This window comes from Schistocerca gregaria, chromosome 1, assembly GCF_023897955.1.
Source record: "Schistocerca gregaria isolate iqSchGreg1 chromosome 1, iqSchGreg1.2, whole genome shotgun sequence".
In the NCBI taxonomy this organism is placed as follows: domain Eukaryota; kingdom Metazoa; phylum Arthropoda; class Insecta; order Orthoptera; family Acrididae; genus Schistocerca; species Schistocerca gregaria.
The window spans coordinates 359,950,860-359,970,879 of NC_064920.1; the positions used below are offsets into that span (position 1 = coordinate 359,950,860).

General features: G+C 38.6%; 1 protein-coding gene across 3 annotated transcripts in view; it reads left to right on the forward strand.

Moving 5' to 3' along the window:
* Positions 1–15,756, forward strand: part of LOC126346037 (uncharacterized) — a 355,738-nt gene extending 339,982 nt beyond the window's left edge. For all 3 annotated transcript variants that reach the window (XM_050002153.1, XM_050002152.1, XM_050002154.1), the window contains exons 4-9: positions 1,380–1,455; positions 1,722–1,859; positions 3,058–3,121; positions 3,408–4,863; positions 10,579–10,836; positions 14,908–15,756. In XM_050002153.1, coding sequence (XP_049858110.1) covers positions 1,380–1,455; positions 1,722–1,859; positions 3,058–3,121; positions 3,408–4,863; positions 10,579–10,836; positions 14,908–15,048 — 2,133 coding nt within the window. In that variant the 3' untranslated portion in view covers positions 15,049–15,756. The remainder of the gene's footprint in view (positions 1–1,379; positions 1,456–1,721; positions 1,860–3,057; positions 3,122–3,407; positions 4,864–10,578; positions 10,837–14,907) is intronic.
* The last annotated feature ends 4,264 nt before the right edge of the window (positions 15,757–20,020 follow it).

Here is a 20,020-nt window from a genome sequence, read left to right on the forward strand (position 1 = left end):
AGGTGAACAATGGTATATTCATCAATCATCTGACATCCATGGCTCAATAATGGCCTCGTCTGGACTTTTCCATACATTACAGTATTCAGTATTACACATTGTTGTTGCTCCTGCATAATTTCTGTCTTGTGCCACACATTTTTTGGCCATCCAACTGTTGATCCATTTATCTGTCTTGTTCTCTCTCCTAGTAATTCCCAACATCCATGTCTTTATGTTCACTAGGCAACACTTAGTTTTTAATTAAAAGTGCATGTCTCATTAGCATAAATCAAAACTCCTAACACAAATTGACAGTAAACTTTTTGTTTCAGAAGTACTCAAAGCTTTGTTTTGATAACTCAGTTTAGTTTACCAGAAAATCTGTGGGACATGTGTGAAACCTGAGTTTCTCCTGACTCAAGTTTCACATTGTTCACCTTTTTGGTGTGGGAATGTATCATTGGTTGAATACTTTGGATAAGCTTTACAGTAGAGGAGTGAGATTAGAATGTGCACTTTCATTTTTGTTATGGTTTTAAGACCAAAATGTTGTTATAATATTCACCAAAGTTGTGTATCATATCAATTCTCATGCAATAACAGGATCAAGGAGTGAACTGGTTTAGCTCTTGTTCATGAAAGGATCCATCGTACTTGTCGTCAATGGAAATTCTAGGACAATATTACAAAAGCTCATCAGCTAACTTCATGGTATCATCATTGATTTGTATTCTTTTGTTTTCAGTGAGATGATCATATATTATTTTAGTCTTGTTACAGTACAATGCAATCAGAGAAAAAGTGGCAGGTTCAACTCCAAAATTGTTAGATGAGCAGAACACAATAATATATCAGCTGTCACTCAAATAAAACAATTGTCTCTCTTAAATGAAAGTCTAGTTAGATGAAAATGTTTATCAAAAGGTAGAGAAAGTCACATATTGAGCAATTCGTGTATTGGAATGAGTGCATAAGTGCTATATGTTATGCAGGAGTAAACTACAAAAACTGTTATATTTACATGTTTCACTAGGAGCAAGAAAGTAATATCATAAGAGAAGTTAGGAGAGAATGGGCTAGAAACTTACTGTATTCAAAATAAACAAATTTTCTATGAGGTGACATGTTTTTACTTCTCAGCAGAGTACATGAGTGTGTCAGACCAGATCACTCAATACTCTTACTAAGAGCTATTGGGTGCGTGTACTAATTTGCAAAACTATTTTCAGACTACATCCACTGCATGTTTCTTTCGCAGTGACACTGATTCTGTTATGTAGCCTTAAGGCTATTATTGATTCACAGGTCACAGCATCTAGAACATACAGGTATGTTTACAGATAAATTATGCTTTGTTAAAACTTGAAATTGAGCGTACATGTTTTTATTTCTTTCAGCCTGCTGCAGGAGAACAAAGAAGTGTTGCATACAAAACTGTTTCTTATCAGTACAGTGCATCTGATGGTCAGCCTGGTAAGATATCATCTTTACTTCTCTGTTCTTAGGTTAACTCTTTCACTTTGAGCAAGTTGGTGTATTCAGGACCTTTCATAAAATGGAAAATTGAATAAGAATTTTTTTTTTAAAAAAAAAGACGTTGTGTCATAACTTACTTTGAGGACATGAAAATTTAATACATTTTCAAATTATATGACTTAAATGAAAACCTGAAAAACACATTTCTTCTGTTGATAATTACATTTGGATGTCACTGGACATTTTTAATTTTTTTTTTCTAGGACATGCACTAAGCAGCAGTGCTGGCAGTCCTTCAGACCAGACACCTGATGTGAGGTTAAGGGAGAATCTAAATGAACTTGATAGCCTGCTTGTTGATCTTCACCAGGCACAGAAAGCTGGCTTTGGAACACCACAAGGTGAGTTATTTCATGATTTACAAATTTTTTCAACAACTTCCAAAGCCCTTTTATAATGTTCTGTATGTCCTGGCCACTGTGCCTCAAATTTTCATTAAATCCTATCATATTGTCATACTTATCAAATATCACCACATCTCCCCCCCTCCCCCCCTCTCCATCCATCACTTCCTCTCATTGTACCACAGAACTGCTTCAGTGTGTGAACAAATATCTATTTGTAATGTGAATGTTGTCAGATGTAGGTGATACAAAAATATGAAAGCTAGCATAATATGCTTGTCTTCATGCCACAAATTCACAGATGATTTTTTGGAGTGACTTATCAAGCCAATCTAATGTTTTCTGGGATCAAAACCATATAATAATTATTATTTGTGGTATGAACTTAAGAACATTCTGTAGGGAAATACTGTTTCCCAATATATATTTATTCCTCCGTGAAACTGAATTTGTCACTAAAGGTGTAGTATCTCTTTTTCAAACCAACAGCTAAGGACATGGAATAAATACTAAAAATAAGAATAATCTTCACAAAGATTGAAGTCACTTATGTTGGCCCAGAAAGGTGTCCTTTATCCAGGAACACAAATTTTCAGTAACTTGCCAGCAGCTATAAAAAGTTTAATACTAATACAGTTCAGATTAAGAAGAGCCCAGTGGATTAAATGGTGACCAACTCCTACTTCATTGATGAAGTTCTGAGTAGAACCAACTGATGTGTATATGTTACTAATATCAAGTAATGTGAGCATTAGTAAACTCTGACTATGAAAATTAAGTGGAATAATGTGGTCATTGTAAACAAGTGCTGAGAAATGATTTTTCTGTTTGACGATGCATGGCTTTAACAGCCTAAGAATTATCATATGCACCTCAGTGTACTGAACTCTTACATGTTTTGTGACAAGCTATTACTTTTTAAATATAAATATTTTAAATGAAAATATGTTTAAGATTTTTTAAACTTATTCCACATCCTTGAGGGCCACTTCACTTTAGATCTGTGAACAGTACCTATTTGTTTTTACTTGAAAATTTTTATTGTGTATTGTTTTTCTGGCATGTTCTTCATTCGGGAGTAGTTTCTCACACTGGATCAGTTGGAATGAAAAGTACATCTAATTTCTAATCTTTGCATTTTTTGTTTAAGTTTTTACATACATTTTAGTTCACCTTATATTCTGCTTGTTTCCAGGAACTGCAAGCACCACAGTCAATAGAGTTGAAGTGTCACGCACAGGAGTAGACCCTGGATTGTTGTAAGTTACACTGTCATTAACTGATGATTTTCCAAAAATGTGATAAATTTTACTAACAATCTATCTGCAATGTGCTGTAAATATTTTCCTTGATCTATTAACAACTGTCCAGGTTAGAACAGTGTTACTTTATTAGTATTAAAATAAAAAAGTATTTAAATAACAAGATGAATACACAGGACATTTGGCAAATCACAACTGAAAAAATTCATGAATAGCTGCATCATCTAACTTTATATCTAGTGATTTAAGAACATTACAGTTATTTTATCTTGGCTTACTGCAGGGAACCTCTGGACACAAGCACACCAGCTCCTCCAACTCGGCAACAGCAGCATGTTTCTCGGTCCGTGCAGTATCGTCAGTACAGTTCAGCTCGCAGTGCGAGTGCTGACACCAGTGTTGGAAATGCACCACAGCTACAGCCACGTCGTTCAACTTCTGCACAGCGTGAACTCACTTACGAGCCATCACCACCAGCACGGTCCACTCGCACACGCTCACCTTCTCCTGTAGCTACATCTGTCACTCGAAGAGAAGTCTATTACGAGACTGATGGAAGTGCCAGATATCGTGACAAGTCACCTTCTAACCGTCGTCTTCAGAAAGAAGTGTATTATGAGACGAAGGATTCGACACCCTACCCCACAACTGTGCGGCACGAAGTTTATTACGATGCAGAACCTGGAGTTGGTGCTCCTCCACCATCATCAACGTCAAGACACGAGGTGTATTATGAAACAGAGAAATCCAGCACTCTTCCTCCTCCGAGGCAAGATGTTTATTATGAACACAAAACTTCCACATTACCGCCACAGAGACAGGATGTTTACTATGACACAAAAACGTCTACACTTCCACCTGTGAGGCACGATGTCTATTATGAAACGAAAACTTCATCTACCCTTCCACCACAGAGACAGGAAGTGTATTATGAAACAAGAAATGTGTCAAAAGTAGTGCCCTCTCCTAGACCAGACAGGTACAGAGAGCCTTCACCACCTCCCCACAGGCTCCAGACATCACCACCTGCAGACACTTCAGACAAGCCTGATCGTTATGCTCCACAGCCCAATAGTGCGCCAACAACTGTCACTGCATATCGCACTTACAACTACAGTTCTAGTAGCAGTTCAGTAACACAGCCTCCGTACACATCTGGTCCCATGCCTGATTCTAGACCAGCTTACCCTGACACTTCCCCTCCTGTCCCGTCTCACTATCCACAATCACCACCTTCACAACACTCATCACCGCCAACTCAGACTGTGATCTACCGTGATGGTCCAGACCAACCTCCGACTAAAGTTACAACAACAGTGAGAACGTACACTTATGAGCTCCCAGGAGAGCCCGGTGTTTTGCATACTCACCCCTATCCACCAGGACCTGACCATCCATACCCAGATCAACAGCCTCACAAACCAAATGTAGAACACACGGTGACGTATCATGTTTCCCCACATCATCAGCCTGAGAAAGAACCCCTCCTCCCAACACAACACCAGCCACTGGTCATACCTGCAGAGCCAAATCCTCCACCCACTGTCATCACTTACAAATACTCAAGCCACTCCAGTCACAATACCACCAACAAATATCCATCACACCCACATCCAGAGGAGCAGCAACCACTTCTGCCTCGTCCGTTCCCTACGTCTTCTCCAGGACCAGATTATCCTCCAAATGGTCAACCACCAAAACGGCTGGATGATCTTATGGCATCATTTTCTGATACAGAGGTAAGAGGGATTACTTATAGTTTGTAATGCTTGCTTTAATATATTAGTTATGGTATACATTATTTCATGTCTGAGTCTAGAAGAAACACAGACAGGAACATGGATTCAGTAAGTTCTTTTTTTAGGTCATTAATTTTAATCTCAATGTTTTACATAGCTTGATGATTTTTCTCAGTTTTTTCCTTCTTGTGCCTGAAGTGGAGGTCTAGCTCATTAGAGGAAAACACACCACATTTATCGTGAGACTTTCCATCTTTCCCTGAAGCTGCAGCAGTGCATGGAAATTTAGGTAGTTTTGTTGTGTATACGCACATTTCAAAGGTTTGCACGAAAGAGTGCATGTTGTTTTCTACATTATGGTTACATAAATAGTACTTTCTGTCATGCAATCTCAAAACTTCCATAGTTTCAGCTAAATGTCCCTGATCAGGTCATCAACTGCTATGAAGTTTCATTTCAGTGCATAGGTACATTAATTTTGGAACTAATATCACACTATGTAATATATATGTACCTCAGAATTATTTCTCCCATTAGTGCTGGTGCTATTTGTTCAGTAACAAACTGACTGAAGAGACCAGAACAGTAGACAAAAGATATAGCCAGTAGGAAATTTTACATTAGGCCAGCACATCGCTTGGCTGTGTCATTACAAAGCAATGGACAGATTAGAAATTCTGATCTAACTGTCCACACAAAACACGTTGTTACCATGTTTTAATATTTCATGTTAACATAAATTCTACAAATTTGTGATAAATTTATTCCTTTGACTAAATATATGCTGTAATTCAGCCACCAACAAATCTCAAAGGCAATGATTTTAAATTCCGTTTATACACTGAAGAGCCAAGAAAGTGTATGCCTGCCTAATATCATCCAGGGCCTCTACAAGCATGCAGAAGTGCCACAACACCATGTGGCATGGACTTGACTAACGTCTGAAGTAGTGCTAGAGGGAACTGAAACCATGAATCCTTCAAGAGCTGTCCACAAATCCATAAGAGTAAAAGAGGATGGTGATCTCTTCTGGGCAGTTTGGGGGCCAGCGAAAGTGTATAAACTCAGAAGAGTGTTCCTGGAGCCACTCTGTAGCAGTTCTGGATGTGTAGGCTGTCACATTGTCCTGCTGGAATTGCCCAAGTCTCTTGGAATGCATAATGGACATGAATGGATTCAAATGGTCAGACAGGATGCTTATGTACTGGCCACCTGCCACGCAAAAATCAAACAATGGAAAATCCAGGATGGAATGTAACAATATTGTAAAAAGGAAAGTTGCTACTCACCATATAGCAGAGATGCTGAGTCGCCGACAGGCACAACAAAAAGACTTTCACAAATGAAGCTTTTGGTCAGTACGACCTTTGCCAAAAATAGATGGTGTGTGTGCGCACGCGCGAGCGCGCGCGCGCACACACACACACACACACACACACACACACACACACACACACACACACACACGACTGCAGTCTCAGGCAACTGCAACTGAAACCACACATACTGCAAGCAGCAGCACCAGTACGTAATGGGAGTGGCAACTTGGTGGGGATAAGGAGTGGGCTGGGGAGGTATAGTAGGGTAGGGGTGGCAGATAGTGAAGTGCTGCAAGTCAGATGGAAGGCAGAGGAGAGGTGTGGAGTGGTAACAGAAAACGAGAGAAGTAAAAAGACTAGGTGCAATGCTGGGATGGCAGCTATGTAGTCTGGAATGGGAACAGGGAAGGGGTTGGATGGGCGAGGACAGTGACTAACAAAGGTTGAGGCCAAGAAGGTTGTGGGTACATATGATGTATTGCAGGGAAAGTTCCCTCCTGTCCAATTCAGAAAAGCTGGTGTTGGTGGGAAGGATCCATATGGCACAGGCTGTGAAGCAGTCATTGAAATGAAGGATGTCATATATGGCAGCATGCTCAGCAACAGGGTGGTCCACTTGTTTCTTGGCCACAGTTTGTTAATGGCCATTCATGCGGACAGACAGCTTGGTGGTTGTAATGCCCACTTCGAATGCATCACAGTGGTTGCAGCTTAGCTTATAGATCACATCACTGGTTTCACAGGTAGCCCAGCCTTTGATGGGATAGGTAATGTTTGTGACTGGACTGGAGTAGGTGGTGATTGTGGTGGTGCTGGTGGTGGTGGGAGGATGTATGGTGGTGGTGGTGGTGGTGGTGGTGGGAGGATGTATGGGACAGATCTTGCATCTAGGTCTATTACAGGGGTATGAGCCATGAGGTAACGGGTTGAGAGCAGGGGTTATGTAGGGATGGACAAGTATATTATGTAGGTTTGGTGGACGGCGAAATACCACTGTGGGAGGGATAGTGGGTAGGACATTTCTCATTTCAGGGCATGATGAGAGGTAGTCGAAACCCTGGCGGAGAATGTGGTTCAGTTGCTCATTCTCCTCCAGGATTCTGTCTACCTCTCATCATGCCATGAATGTCCTGCTCACTATCCTTCCCAGCCTCCACAATGATATTCCGCTGTCCACCGAACCTACACAATATACTCATCCATCCCTACACAAGCCCTGCTCCCAACCCCTTCCTCATGGTGCATACCACTGGTACTAGACCTAAGTGCAAGACGTGTCCCATACATCCTCTCACCACCACCTACTATGTCTGGTCACAAACCTCACCTATCCCATCAAAGGCAGGGCTACCTGTGAAACCAGTGATGTGAACTATAAGCTAAGCTGCAACCACTGTGATGCATTCGAAGTGGGCATGAGAACAAGCAAGCTGCCTGTCCACATGAATAGCCATTTACAAACTGTGGCCAAGAAACAGGTGGACCATCATGTTTCTGAGCATGCCGCAAAATATGACATCCTTCATTTGAAGCCTGTGATATGTGGATCCTTCCCACCAACATCAGCTTTTCCAAATTCTGCAGGTGGGAACTTTCTCTGAAGTACATCCTATGTCCCCGCAACCCTCCTGGCCTCAACCTTCATTAGCCACTGTCCTCACCCATCCAGCTTCTTCCGTGTTCCCATTCTAGCACCACACAGCTATCATCCCACCATTTCACTCAGTGTTTTTACTTCTATCCTTTTCTGCTACCCCTCCCCACCTCTCCCTTGCCCTCTGTCTAACCTGCAGCACATCACTGTCCACCATCCCTACCCTACTATCCCTCGCCGTCCCTGCCCCAGCCTTCTCCTTAGCCCCACCTGGTTGCCACTCCCATCATGCTGTGGTTCTGCTGATTGTAGTTTTGCTTCAGTAAACTGAGACTGCAGTTGTGTGTGTGAGTTGTTTTTGCATATATATATATGTGTGTGTGGGGGGGGGGGGGGGGGTGTTGCCTTCTTCGACGAAGGTCTTACTGGCTGAAAGCTTTATTTGTGACAGTATTTTTGTTGTGCCTATCTGCAACTGAATGTCTCGACTATATGAGAGTAGCAACTTTTCTTTTCATAATATTGTCACCTGTCAAACCCATACCTAGATGCATCAGAGGTTCCATATCACTCCAACTGCACACATATCTCACCATTACAGAGCCTCCATCAGCTTGAACAGTCCCCTGCTGACATACAGGGTCAATGGGGTTGTCTCCATACCCATACACGTCTGTCTGCATGATACAATTTGAAATGAGACTCATCTGGCCAGGCAACATGTTTCCAGAAATCAACAGTCCAATGTCGGTGTTGAAGGGCCCAGGCCAGACATCCAGACATAAAGTTTTGTGTTGTGCAGTCATCAAGGGTACATGAGTGTGCCTTCAGCTCTGAAAACCCACATTGGTGATGTTTTGTTGAAAGGTTCACACGCTGACACTTGTTGATGGCCCAGCACTGAAATCTGCAGCAGTTTGCAGAAGGGCTACACTTATGTCACATTGAACAATTCTCTTCACTCATTGTTGGTCTCATTCTTGCAGGAATCTTTTTCCAGCCACAGTGATGTCACAGATCTGATCTTTTACTTGATTACTGATATTCACAGTACACTCATCAACTGGTGGTACAGGAAAAACCTCAATTCACTGCTACCTCGGAGATGCTGTGTGCCGACTGTGACACCACGTTCAAACTCACTTAAATCTTCATAACCTGCATTGTGGCAGCAGTAACAGATCTAATAACTGTGCCATACACTTGTTGTCGTATATAGGCATCTTTGACCACTGCGTCATATTCTGCCTGTTTACACGTCTCCGTTATGCATGCCTACTCCAATTCTTTGGCGCTTCAGTGTATTTGATGTGATCAACATGAGATCTTAATAAATATTACAGCCTCAGTGGAAAATGTCGCCTTTGTTTGAGCACAATTTTAACTGCTTTAACTGTAGTATATTTATGTTATAATGTATATTTAAAATGTTTGGATTTTGTATAATTCATTTCTTGTTTGAATATTTACCATATGTTCTAAAATCAGAATAGAGAAACAGCAAGTTTATTCCTTATAAAAAACAAGAATAAATTATTTAAGAAAAGGATTTCGAAGTGAAACTATAACCAAATAGATATAGAAGAAACTACTACTCCTAAGTTTATGGCAGTCAAAAAAAGAAACAAAAATACTGATACAAGTATTACTTCACAAAAATAAGAGTGTCTTTTGTCTAGTGAAAGAGGGAAAAGGGTTGAAGGAAATAGGCTTACAAGTATGCTTGTAGTTACCTTCTAGAGAGAAACATTTAAAAAATCTATATTTCATTGTGAAGACAAGGGTATTTTTTTACTGATGCAAGATTAAAATGCTCTTCGAACATATCAGAGAGGGGAAATTTATTTGTTGTTGTTGTTTTAGCAAGTGAATTACTTCCATAACATCATCACTCCTGATAGTGTTATCATTCTCTGCAGGGTGTATAAAAAGGTAAGGCATTTTTGATTGACAGATGGGTACCATGTAAGCCTAGTTAATGTGGAGGAGGAAATAGGCAGTTTGGACACACAAGCCAGTCAAGGAGACAATGTACATTACTGTCCGTAAATATCAGCTTAATGCACTTACAGTAGGTGCCTAAGATGATAGCCATCAGCTTTGATATATTTTGTGTATCACCTGATGGTGTCTTGCCAAACTCTTGGCTCTTCGCTTACTGTGCATGATGCCACTGGATTTTCATTTTGGGGTTATATGAAAACCGTGGTGTATAAAACAGCTGTTGAGAGACCACAAGATCATTCTGCACGAATACAAGTAACAGCTTGAGTCATCCATGATATACTAGAAACTTTCGCAGGGTTCCGTAAGACGGCTTCAGGGGATACACAAAATGTATCGAAGTCAGTGGCAGTCATATCGAGCACCTTTCCTTTACTCCTCGCCTAGCTTGTGTGGTCCACACTGTGTACATCCTCGTCCACATTTTAGGGATGTTAACAAACAAAGTGTTTTTTACATAAGTTTATTAGCAAAATATGCTCACATGGTACCCATCTAATAATCACCATGCCTTGTAACATAACTTTTAATATAACCTGTACACTGAGCTTTAATTATCTTTCCTCACCCATCTCCTCATCCTTTGAAAAATTACTGCTAGTTACACCTACTCATGAGCCTTTTAAACTTTCTATTTAAGTGTCAGCTGTTTTATCTGTGATAAACACTTACTGATTCACTGACATTCCTTGGAAAATTTGGTATTAGCATTGACATAACATTGTATATGGTATTTTCTAGTATATTGTGCTCCACAATTCCATTATCAATAGACAAACAATCAATTTATTGTTTCAGACTGATATATCACCTCATCCCAAGCACTACAATGTAGAAAAACAAATGACTGCCAGTCCAGCTCATCCGCCGGGAGGGCCTGCTGACACTAATGCTGTAGCTGTTGTCACACCAACACAGCAGAATGTGAAAGTCGAAGAAACTAAAGCTAAAACTGAAATAAAAGCAAGGGAAAGAACTGTCAACAAACCTGGACCTCCCGTGTTCTACCCACCTGGTGTGGAGCTCTTTTCAAAGAAAGAAGAGTCAATGGCAATGGTAAAATTTTATTTGTATATTGAATTACTTTCTTATTCTAAATATGTATAGTACACAGTCTTATTGTTTCATAAACAATGATAGTTCATGTCTTTATTTTAATTTTGAACAGTAAAATGGCCAGTATGCCTAATGCACTAAAAGTGCCAAAACCACTACAGAGTCAAATAACAGCTTGAGAACATTGTTGTTCAGATGTGTCATACTTCAGGGTAATATTCTGAGTCATTTTTATTACATTTAAGGAGCTCAGCAATAATTCAGTCAATGTATTTAGTGGTTACCTGGAGCAGAGTAATAGGAGGCAGAAAATATGCACATAAAACAGCCACCTACTCCATAAATTATTGCCTATCCCACACTGAAAGCAGCTGGAGGTAAATTAAATTATAGGTTATAAAGTGACTGATTCATGACAGGAATCAAAATATTCCATGCTAGGAAGTTAGAAAGAAAATTAAATATCAGACAGAGAACTAACTGCAGGATACTGATGTAATTTAATTTGCATTAGGTTTGTGACACTGTGAGATATGCTGTAAGGGACTCTGAGCTCACAACCATAAAACCCACCCTGTTAACTCTAAGTGGTCCATTTTTAATCGTGCAAAATTACTTAGCTTTCAGCCCTTCGGATTTGGTTAGTTATATTGCAAGATGCTAACTGCACAATATTCAGTGAGAAATTTTGTATATGCCTTTTAGATCAGTTCACTTGGTGTAACAGTTTTCCAGTAAGTAGGGACCCCATACCTCTAATGTGATCCTCACAGGTTCGTAAAACACCTGCCTTTTTTTGCTATAATCGTAGGCTAAAAGTATTCTTGTCACAGGTTTCTGTAGATGTGGGAATAACTGAAAGCCAGTGGTTGCTGAATCTGGTGAAAAGCATGGGTGTTCCAACAACTGTTACTTGAAATCTGTAGTTTTCAGACTGATGAAACATCTTTGCACAGCAAGACAAGAAAAATCAGGCCAGTTTCACAGGATTTGATGATGTAGAACATGTGCCTGACAATTTAAAGCAGTGCAAGATGTTTGAAATCCCAAGAAAAATAATTATATGCTATAAGGAATGATGGGTAATACAGAACAGGCACAAGAACCAAAAGGCCACAATAGGAGTGAAAGACCAATAGAAAAGTGCTCAGATTAAAAATGGTGCAAGTTAGGGATGTAGACTATCTCCTCTACAGTTCAACCTGTATACTGAAGAAGCAATGAATGAAATAAGACAACTTAAGAAGTAAGGTTAAAATTTATGGTGAAAAGATATCAGTGTTAAGATTCACTGATGACACTTTCAGAACCTGTTGAATGAAATGAACAGTCTAAGAACCACACACTAATAGATGAAGAGTGAACTGCATAAAGAAAGTAATGAGGAGTAGCAGAAATAAGATTAGCGATAAACTTAACATAAAAGTTGGGGCCACAAAGCAGGCAAAATGAAGGAATTATTATATTTCTGAAGCAAAACATGAATGGAGAAGGACCAATGCAGCTAGGAGATCATAAAAAGCAGACTAGCACAGGCAAAGGGGGCAGTCTACTGTCATCAAATATCAGCCTTACGTAGTATGGGACGGACTAGATCATAGGACATGTCATATCAAGGAATAATGTCCATGGTACTTGAGGGAGCAGCAGAGGGTAAAAACAGTGAGGGAAGACAGAGACTGAAATATATCCAACAAATAACTAAGGATGTTTGGTCTAAGTGCTCTTTTGAGATGAAGAATTGGCACAAGGAAGGAAATCATGACAAGCTGCAACACAATAGTCAGAAGTAGTGACAAGAACCTGTTCTCCTCTATATGGAATTTGTTTCTATGGTAATTCAGTTGCATCATTAAATGGCAGTGCTGACACAAATTTTGGTTCATGTAGCATATGCTTTCCTCAGCCTATATATGTTGCATTAGTTCAGTGAGATACAGCCCAGATTCTCATCTGAGCATGAGAGCTAATGGCTGAAGGCAGTATCTGGTATCTGATTTGGGGGGGGGGGGGGGGGGGGGAGCTTAGGTGCAGCTGCATTGGTATGGTTATTTGTTGGTCTTCTTATGCTCTCTGTCAATAGTTATACATCTTCCAAAAAAGAAAGCATCCTTTGCCATATGGTGAAACTTAAGTGATATACACTTTCTCCTAAAATCTCAGTCAACAATAATCCACTGTTCTCATGGTGACATAAAACAGTTTTGTTTAGTCTTGCACTTGTACCATTTTTAATTTAACTACTGTTCAGCACATTCTGCAACAGCTTAGCCCCTACCTAACAGAAAGGGGAAAAATATCTTAACTTGCTGGTGATGATTACAAAATCACCATGCACTGGACACAATTTAAGCTGCAGCAATTGTAGCACCTACTGCATAAACTTTACGTGTAACGTACAGAAAAATCTGATAAGCTCATCCTGCTCCTACTGTAAGTCATGCAGCTTGCCTGTTGTGGTTTATTCATCACCATCATTAGCAGCAACAACAGCCATCTGACTTCCATTTCTGGAAAAAGGCCTGCTCTAGACGTTTTCATACATACTTTGGCGATATTATGCATTTATGTTATTCCTGCATCTTTTCTAAGTACAGCCACCCATCTTTGATTAGGTCATCATCTTGTCTTTCCTTATCTTTTGGAATCTAGTGAAGAGTTTCATTGGTCCATCTACTATCTATCCTTCACCTTCCTACATGTCTCACCCACTTCCATTCCATTTTCACTAGTCGTAATTATATCTTTCTTCCAATTTATTCCCTTGATATATTTGTTTTTGCCTGTCTCTCTTACTGATTCCCAGCTCACAGAGCAACCTTCAATTTTTTAATGTTGTTTTGCATTAAAAAACAATGTCTTACTGCCTTAAGTAGAAATTGGGTCTACACAAGTGCTGTTCTCAGAGCATTTTTTTCTGGGGCAGAACTTTCACGCCGTTTCGCTTTGAGCGAGAGAATTTCAAAAATTCAGCCAACATGGTCTCAGGGTAGCATTGCTCACTGAAATCCCACATATAGGGTGAGGCACCTGTTTCACTACAGTACTTTTTTATATTCTTAAGATATTGATAATCTACTTTCACTTTTACCCATTATCCAGTATGGCCTAATAGAATAGAGAACCATGTCTTATCATAACCTTATTAACTACTGAGATGCAGACATCTATATTATTTTTTAAGAAACAAGGTGTTTTTTTGATTCTAGAATAATAAGTTTAGATGAGTTCTGCTGCTCTTTATGCATGTTCCATAAGTCTGCACACTGTCAGACAATTCTTCATTAATAAAAATCATTGTGATCCTAAAACCAGTTGCACATAATAACAGTATAACGTTAAATACTTTATGGTCAACATTAACTCAGAAGTGTCATACACAATTACATGAGTTCCTTGTTTTGGCGAAGCATTTTGCTATTGAGAGAAACACAGAATTATGGGTGGTGTGCGTTCACTACACACACACACACACACACACACACACACACACACACACACACACACACACCTCCATCTGTGGTTTTAGGACTACCCATACAAGCCACATTTAACACGTTTTTGCTTCATTTTGATGTATTTAAAAATATTTATGATTACAAATGTAATAATAATCATAAGCACGTGTGAGAAGAACTCCTAAATATATATAAACTTTAACTAACTTGCTGCTCTCTATGACACAGTATGGATGATATATCAGAAAACACAATGCCAATACCAATTGCTGTATTTCATCAAATGGCCACCTTGTCCATTTTCGTATCATCTTCTGCGACAGCATTGTAGATAACTAGAGGGTATTGGATGGTATTTGTGGCTGATAAAGACTCCATGACTATCTTACATGAGTCTGCTCAAAATACTTAATTCACACATATTTCACATTACTTGTAAGATGTAAAAAAAATGGCTTCCTTATACAAACTTTTTTTCTGACTTAGTTATCTGTATTAAGTTGTGTCATATACAAAAGTGAAATAAAAAGGTTGTATCAAATGTTTATTGTCTTGGTCTGATTTGCTGCAAACCACTGTCCTTTACTGAATCTGGTGTTCATTTTTTTTTCAGGCATCTGGTAGGAGGGCAAAGGGGAAATACAAATATGAAGCAGAAAGCTACAGTAAATCCAAGAGCAGTAGCTCAGGAGGTGCAGCTGTTGTGCCAGTATGCCTCCCCTTGTGCTGTGCAATGCCATGTGTGATAATGTGATTCTTCATATAAGTGATTGCTGGAAATAAATCTGAAAATTATTTTGTCACAACTAACACCACAATTGGTGTCTAATTTCAAATACACACTATCCTCCTACTTGGTTATTGTATTAAACTATGCTGAGTGTTATCTTTCCCCAATAACAATTTTTTTTACTGGAATTTCATTTGGGTTTAGAAATAAGACCCAATATAATTTCAGTAATGCTGTGTTGTAAGTTACATGCTGCCCTAACTGAAGGACTGTGATGATAATTACTTACAGAGAAACTGCTAAGTGCTTCGATGGCCTCAAAAAGAAGTTGTAAAATTATAATTTTTCTTCTTTTAATGATATTGTGAGTAAATGATTCACAAATGAACTTGAGCTTTAAGGAGAACTGTGATGTCACTTATTTACTGTGCATTTTATTTGTGAAATCACTGGTCTGAATATTTTTACTGTATAGAATTATTGATTTATATGGCATATGTTATGAACTTTTTAAAAGCTCTTGTTGATAGATGTTATCAAGTAAAACTGTTTCTGCTTGCTTTTTAATAAGTGAAAAACGTTAACCTGTACATTGTGCTGCAAGGCTTTGTAACTCAGCCACTAAAATGAGGAGTAAGTTAAAACACCATAATTTTGTAATAAGAATATCCATAAATTATATTCTTTATTTTGAATAATAATAAAGAAACATTTGTATATTTCTTCATGAAAGATGTATATTGCATAGTATTTCTGTCTTGTCACTGTTACAACAAGTGAGTTTATTTCTCCACTTATTTTCCAAATTTTAACTAAGAACACTTAAAGAGGTACAAAATTCTGATTAAGTATGTTTGAGTACAATTATGATCAACTCATAAATGAAGAATACTAGAAAACACAAAAAGTCAAATTCACTGGAGTTTGCATTTGTTATGCAACCAAAATTACATTGATTGCATACTAGAGTTGGGTCATTCATGAACTAATGGATCCAACGGAACAGTTCACGAAGATAAACAGAAGGAGCGAGGAATGAATTCTAAGGAATGATCTTTCATAGTTCACTTCGGTTGCAGATTCCTAGTTATAGTTCCCGGGAACGAGAAACAGTCAGTCTCGTTCCTGCAATGGCAAGTCGTTTGGTCTCATCCCCGTCTCTGTCTCTGCTTCGGTCTCCCTCGGCCGGACTTGTTCATCTTCGTGTGGCCACTCATCACAGTTCCACTGCCGGCTGCCCCTAGTTAGTTTAGTACTGAGTTGTTGTTCATTTCGTTCACTGTGCACGCCCATTCTAGATCTGTTACAAACCTTTCTTCAACTCTGGATTTCTGGTTCTTTCAATTATTCAGCAGTAATTAAAATGTATTTTATAATTATGTAAATTACATAAAAAATTATGTTATATGTAATACATACATCTTTTCAGGTAACAAAAGGGCATATCAGCTTATTTCTTTATTGTGATAAACTACCACAGACATAGTTATAAAAAGGCAAATTTTTTCGTTATTACACATGCAAAGGAAGTCGGCATGCCACACATGAGTGGCCATTTTCTGTCAGTTTTGATCCAAGGTAAAACAGAACGTTCATTGTTAAGGAACGAAGACTGAATTACAACCGAATGTCTGGTCTCAAATTTTGTAAAGAGAATATGATAAGTTCTACAGCATTATTTCAGTGGCACAGGGTGGTGCACAAAAACTTGGCCAAAGTACTAGACTGCTCACTATCGCCCACCAATCATCATCTATTGTTTCGAAGTTGTTGTTTGCATTAGCTTATTTGTTATTTCTTTACTGCCTAATTATTACATATTTACCTATTCTGCTCATAGTGGTCAACAAATCATGCATAATTGGCGAGCAGTCTCTACGCGGTATCGGTTTTTCATGTGCCACCTTGTATTATTTCACTGTGATCAGCCACAGAATGTTACAGTTGGCTAAATGAGAGGTTTTGCAGAATCATGGAAATTCCTTCTACAAGTGTGTGAGAATTTTGTAGAAAAACTCTGTACTCCAGGGGAGAGGCAAGTGCCCCCTCTTGGCACCTTTCATCGTTCAGTCTCTTATTTTACTAATCTTCAATTTTTCATAAGAACCATATACCATGCACATATGAACGGTGAACGAGTAAAAATGAACAGTTCCCAAAAAAGAGCGAGCACCAGTGAAATAGTTCCCAAGGATGAATGAGTTTGCCCATCTCTATTGCCTACTGCTATAGCAATTTCAGAACTATTTAATGATAAACTACATCCGCTTTCAGCTCAGTGCACTCTTTGGTGGAAATTTTGGAAAACAGTGGGTTGTATACATTACTTCATAAAATATCCAACCTGTCATAAGTATCTTCAAACTGAAAACAGGTCATTATCAGCCTTAATTTACAGTAAGAGAGTTCAAGAGAAATTATTAAAAAATATATCAAGTGCATGATATTCATAGCATAAGTTTGCACATATTATGAACCTAATAAATATCTTGACCTAACTTGTCAGCACATTAGAGGGGCATGTGAGGATAAGAGCAGCCAATTCAGATAAAAATTTGGACAGTAAAATCAATTCCAGAATTGAAAATCACATGAGACAGGTGGCTTAGTATTCTCTGACATTAGTGTGAAGATTGTGATGCTTCTGACTGATAGAATAAGCCACAGATGTCCAACTACTGCACAACGGAAGATGACCAGGAATATTAGTATAGAAAGGGCTACAGGAAAGGAGAAGTAATAATATACACAAAAAGCAATGTCAAGTCTCAACCTAAGCTACTAACAAGAACGGCGCTACATATTTCTTTGACTTCTGTGCCACATTTCTGAATGTGTCCAAACCATGAATACGAAATGAATCAAACTTTACCAAGGAGTTGTATGGGGTATTAATAAGATTTGTTGCAATATTTGGAGTGGATATTTCAGTGTTAACTTTTTGTATTAGATAGAGCTGATCATCTGAAAGTACAACATTGATGTTCATTTTTGGCACTCCTAACAATGACCAGAGGACTTCCTACAACTGACTCCATCAACTTGCTTTTACATCCAGCTGTAATTAATTTAATACCAATGACTTATAATCCAACCTTTTCAAATAAATTTATACAAGACCATAATAATTTTTTGTCTCTTTATGATGATGATGATGATGATTGGTTTGTGGGGCACTCAAACGCGCGGACATCAGCACCCGTATAAATTCCAATTTTTTCACAATCCGATCGAGCCACTGTCACGACTGATGGCGATGATTATGATTATGATTATGATGATGATGATGATGATGAAATGATGAGGACAACACAAACACCCGGTCCCTGAGCAGAGAAAATCCGCAATCCGGCTGGGAATCAAACCTGGGACTCCGCGGTCCAGAGGCAGCAACACTAGCCACTAGACCACAGGTGCGCCCTTTGGTCTGATTATGATTTTATAAAAATAATTGAATGAAATATTCAACCATGGTTAGGTTTGAAAAGAATAATGATATGCCAGATAATTTACATAACATTTGCAGAAAGAAAGATGAATTTTAGCATTTAATGTTCTGTCAACAATGACATTAATAGAGGTGGAGCACAAGCTTCTATTTGACAGGAAATCCATCGCTGCAGTGGTACACCACACGCATGACTGGACGCTTACTTCTACAAAAGAAATGATTTGGAAATAGATACTCCACACATGTTTAAAATACCATTCACAAAGTCCTTGTTGTCTTCTGCTGTATGGAGTCTTGAAAAACGTTTATTTCGAACATCCATAAAAGCTTCCCTCGTAGATCTTCCTGTTGGATTCACTGTATGGCCAAAACTTGTGCCACATATCACTTCCTTATTTCACCTTTGCACCAAATATCTTAGGAAATTTAGTTTTTGGTGTAAATCCACTACCATTTTTATCGCGAGCATTAACAGAATTTCTCACCAGACCGAGTGTAATATGTATAAACAAATACCACTAGTTGAATTGATTGCTTTTATAAAGGATATGCCATGGCGGGAGATAAGCTCCTTTTTTTTGAAGAAAGTACATCAGAAACTGCGTATGCCTATGCAGCTGACACAGATTTTGGTGGGTTTGTAGAGGTGGTCCTATCTTTCTGTTTTGGATGCTAACAGCTCTACTTAAATATTTAAAACTTTTAATTTATAAATGAGATCATTCTGAACTTTTTTTGGGTAAGATGTGGCTGCCATGTCAAAAAAGGAAAGTTCAAATGGATTATCATGTCTTCCTTATCATAGTGCAATTTTGATGCCTTGTTTACTCCTTGGCATTGACTTAAATAACTTCTGGGGACTTTGGCACAAGACAAGGCATCCTGTAGAATTTGTCTTATAGCAGATGATTAGGATAAATGACCGTGTGCCTTTCATGCCTTGTAAACAGAGCAAGAATTCAGACTGATTTGAAAAAGTATGCCCTGTGATTTCTTGGTCTGCACAAATCTTCATTATAGGTAAGTTCATACACAATAAGCCTTTGTTCTAAATGTAAGGAATCTTGCAGAAATGACACAGAAAACATGTAAGGTTGGTTTTTTGTTCAATCACCTACTTTGCCTCTGTGGACACTTTTTAATAATTGAAGTTAACATGCATTTCTAATTTTTAAATGAAACTTCTTTGCAAATGGTGCAATGGTGTCCATATCTTGTGAATCTGATCTCCAAATAATGATGTCATAGCTAAGGATTGAATTATGGAATTTTCTGATGATGTTCCTGCTTGATTGATACTGTTCTGTTATTCCTGCTGTTGCACTATCCTGTATTTGCTTTACGAACCATTCCATCCTATTCTCTACCACACTATCAACATTCCATCCCACAGTTCAATTCTGCAGTCAGCACATATGGTATGGAAAAATGTACTTCATTCATTCAGACATCATCATCATCTATAAATCGCATAATGAAGGAATGTGGATAAAGTTATATGTTAATAGGCAAAGCAGCTGCTGCAGGCTACTGCTATAAAATATA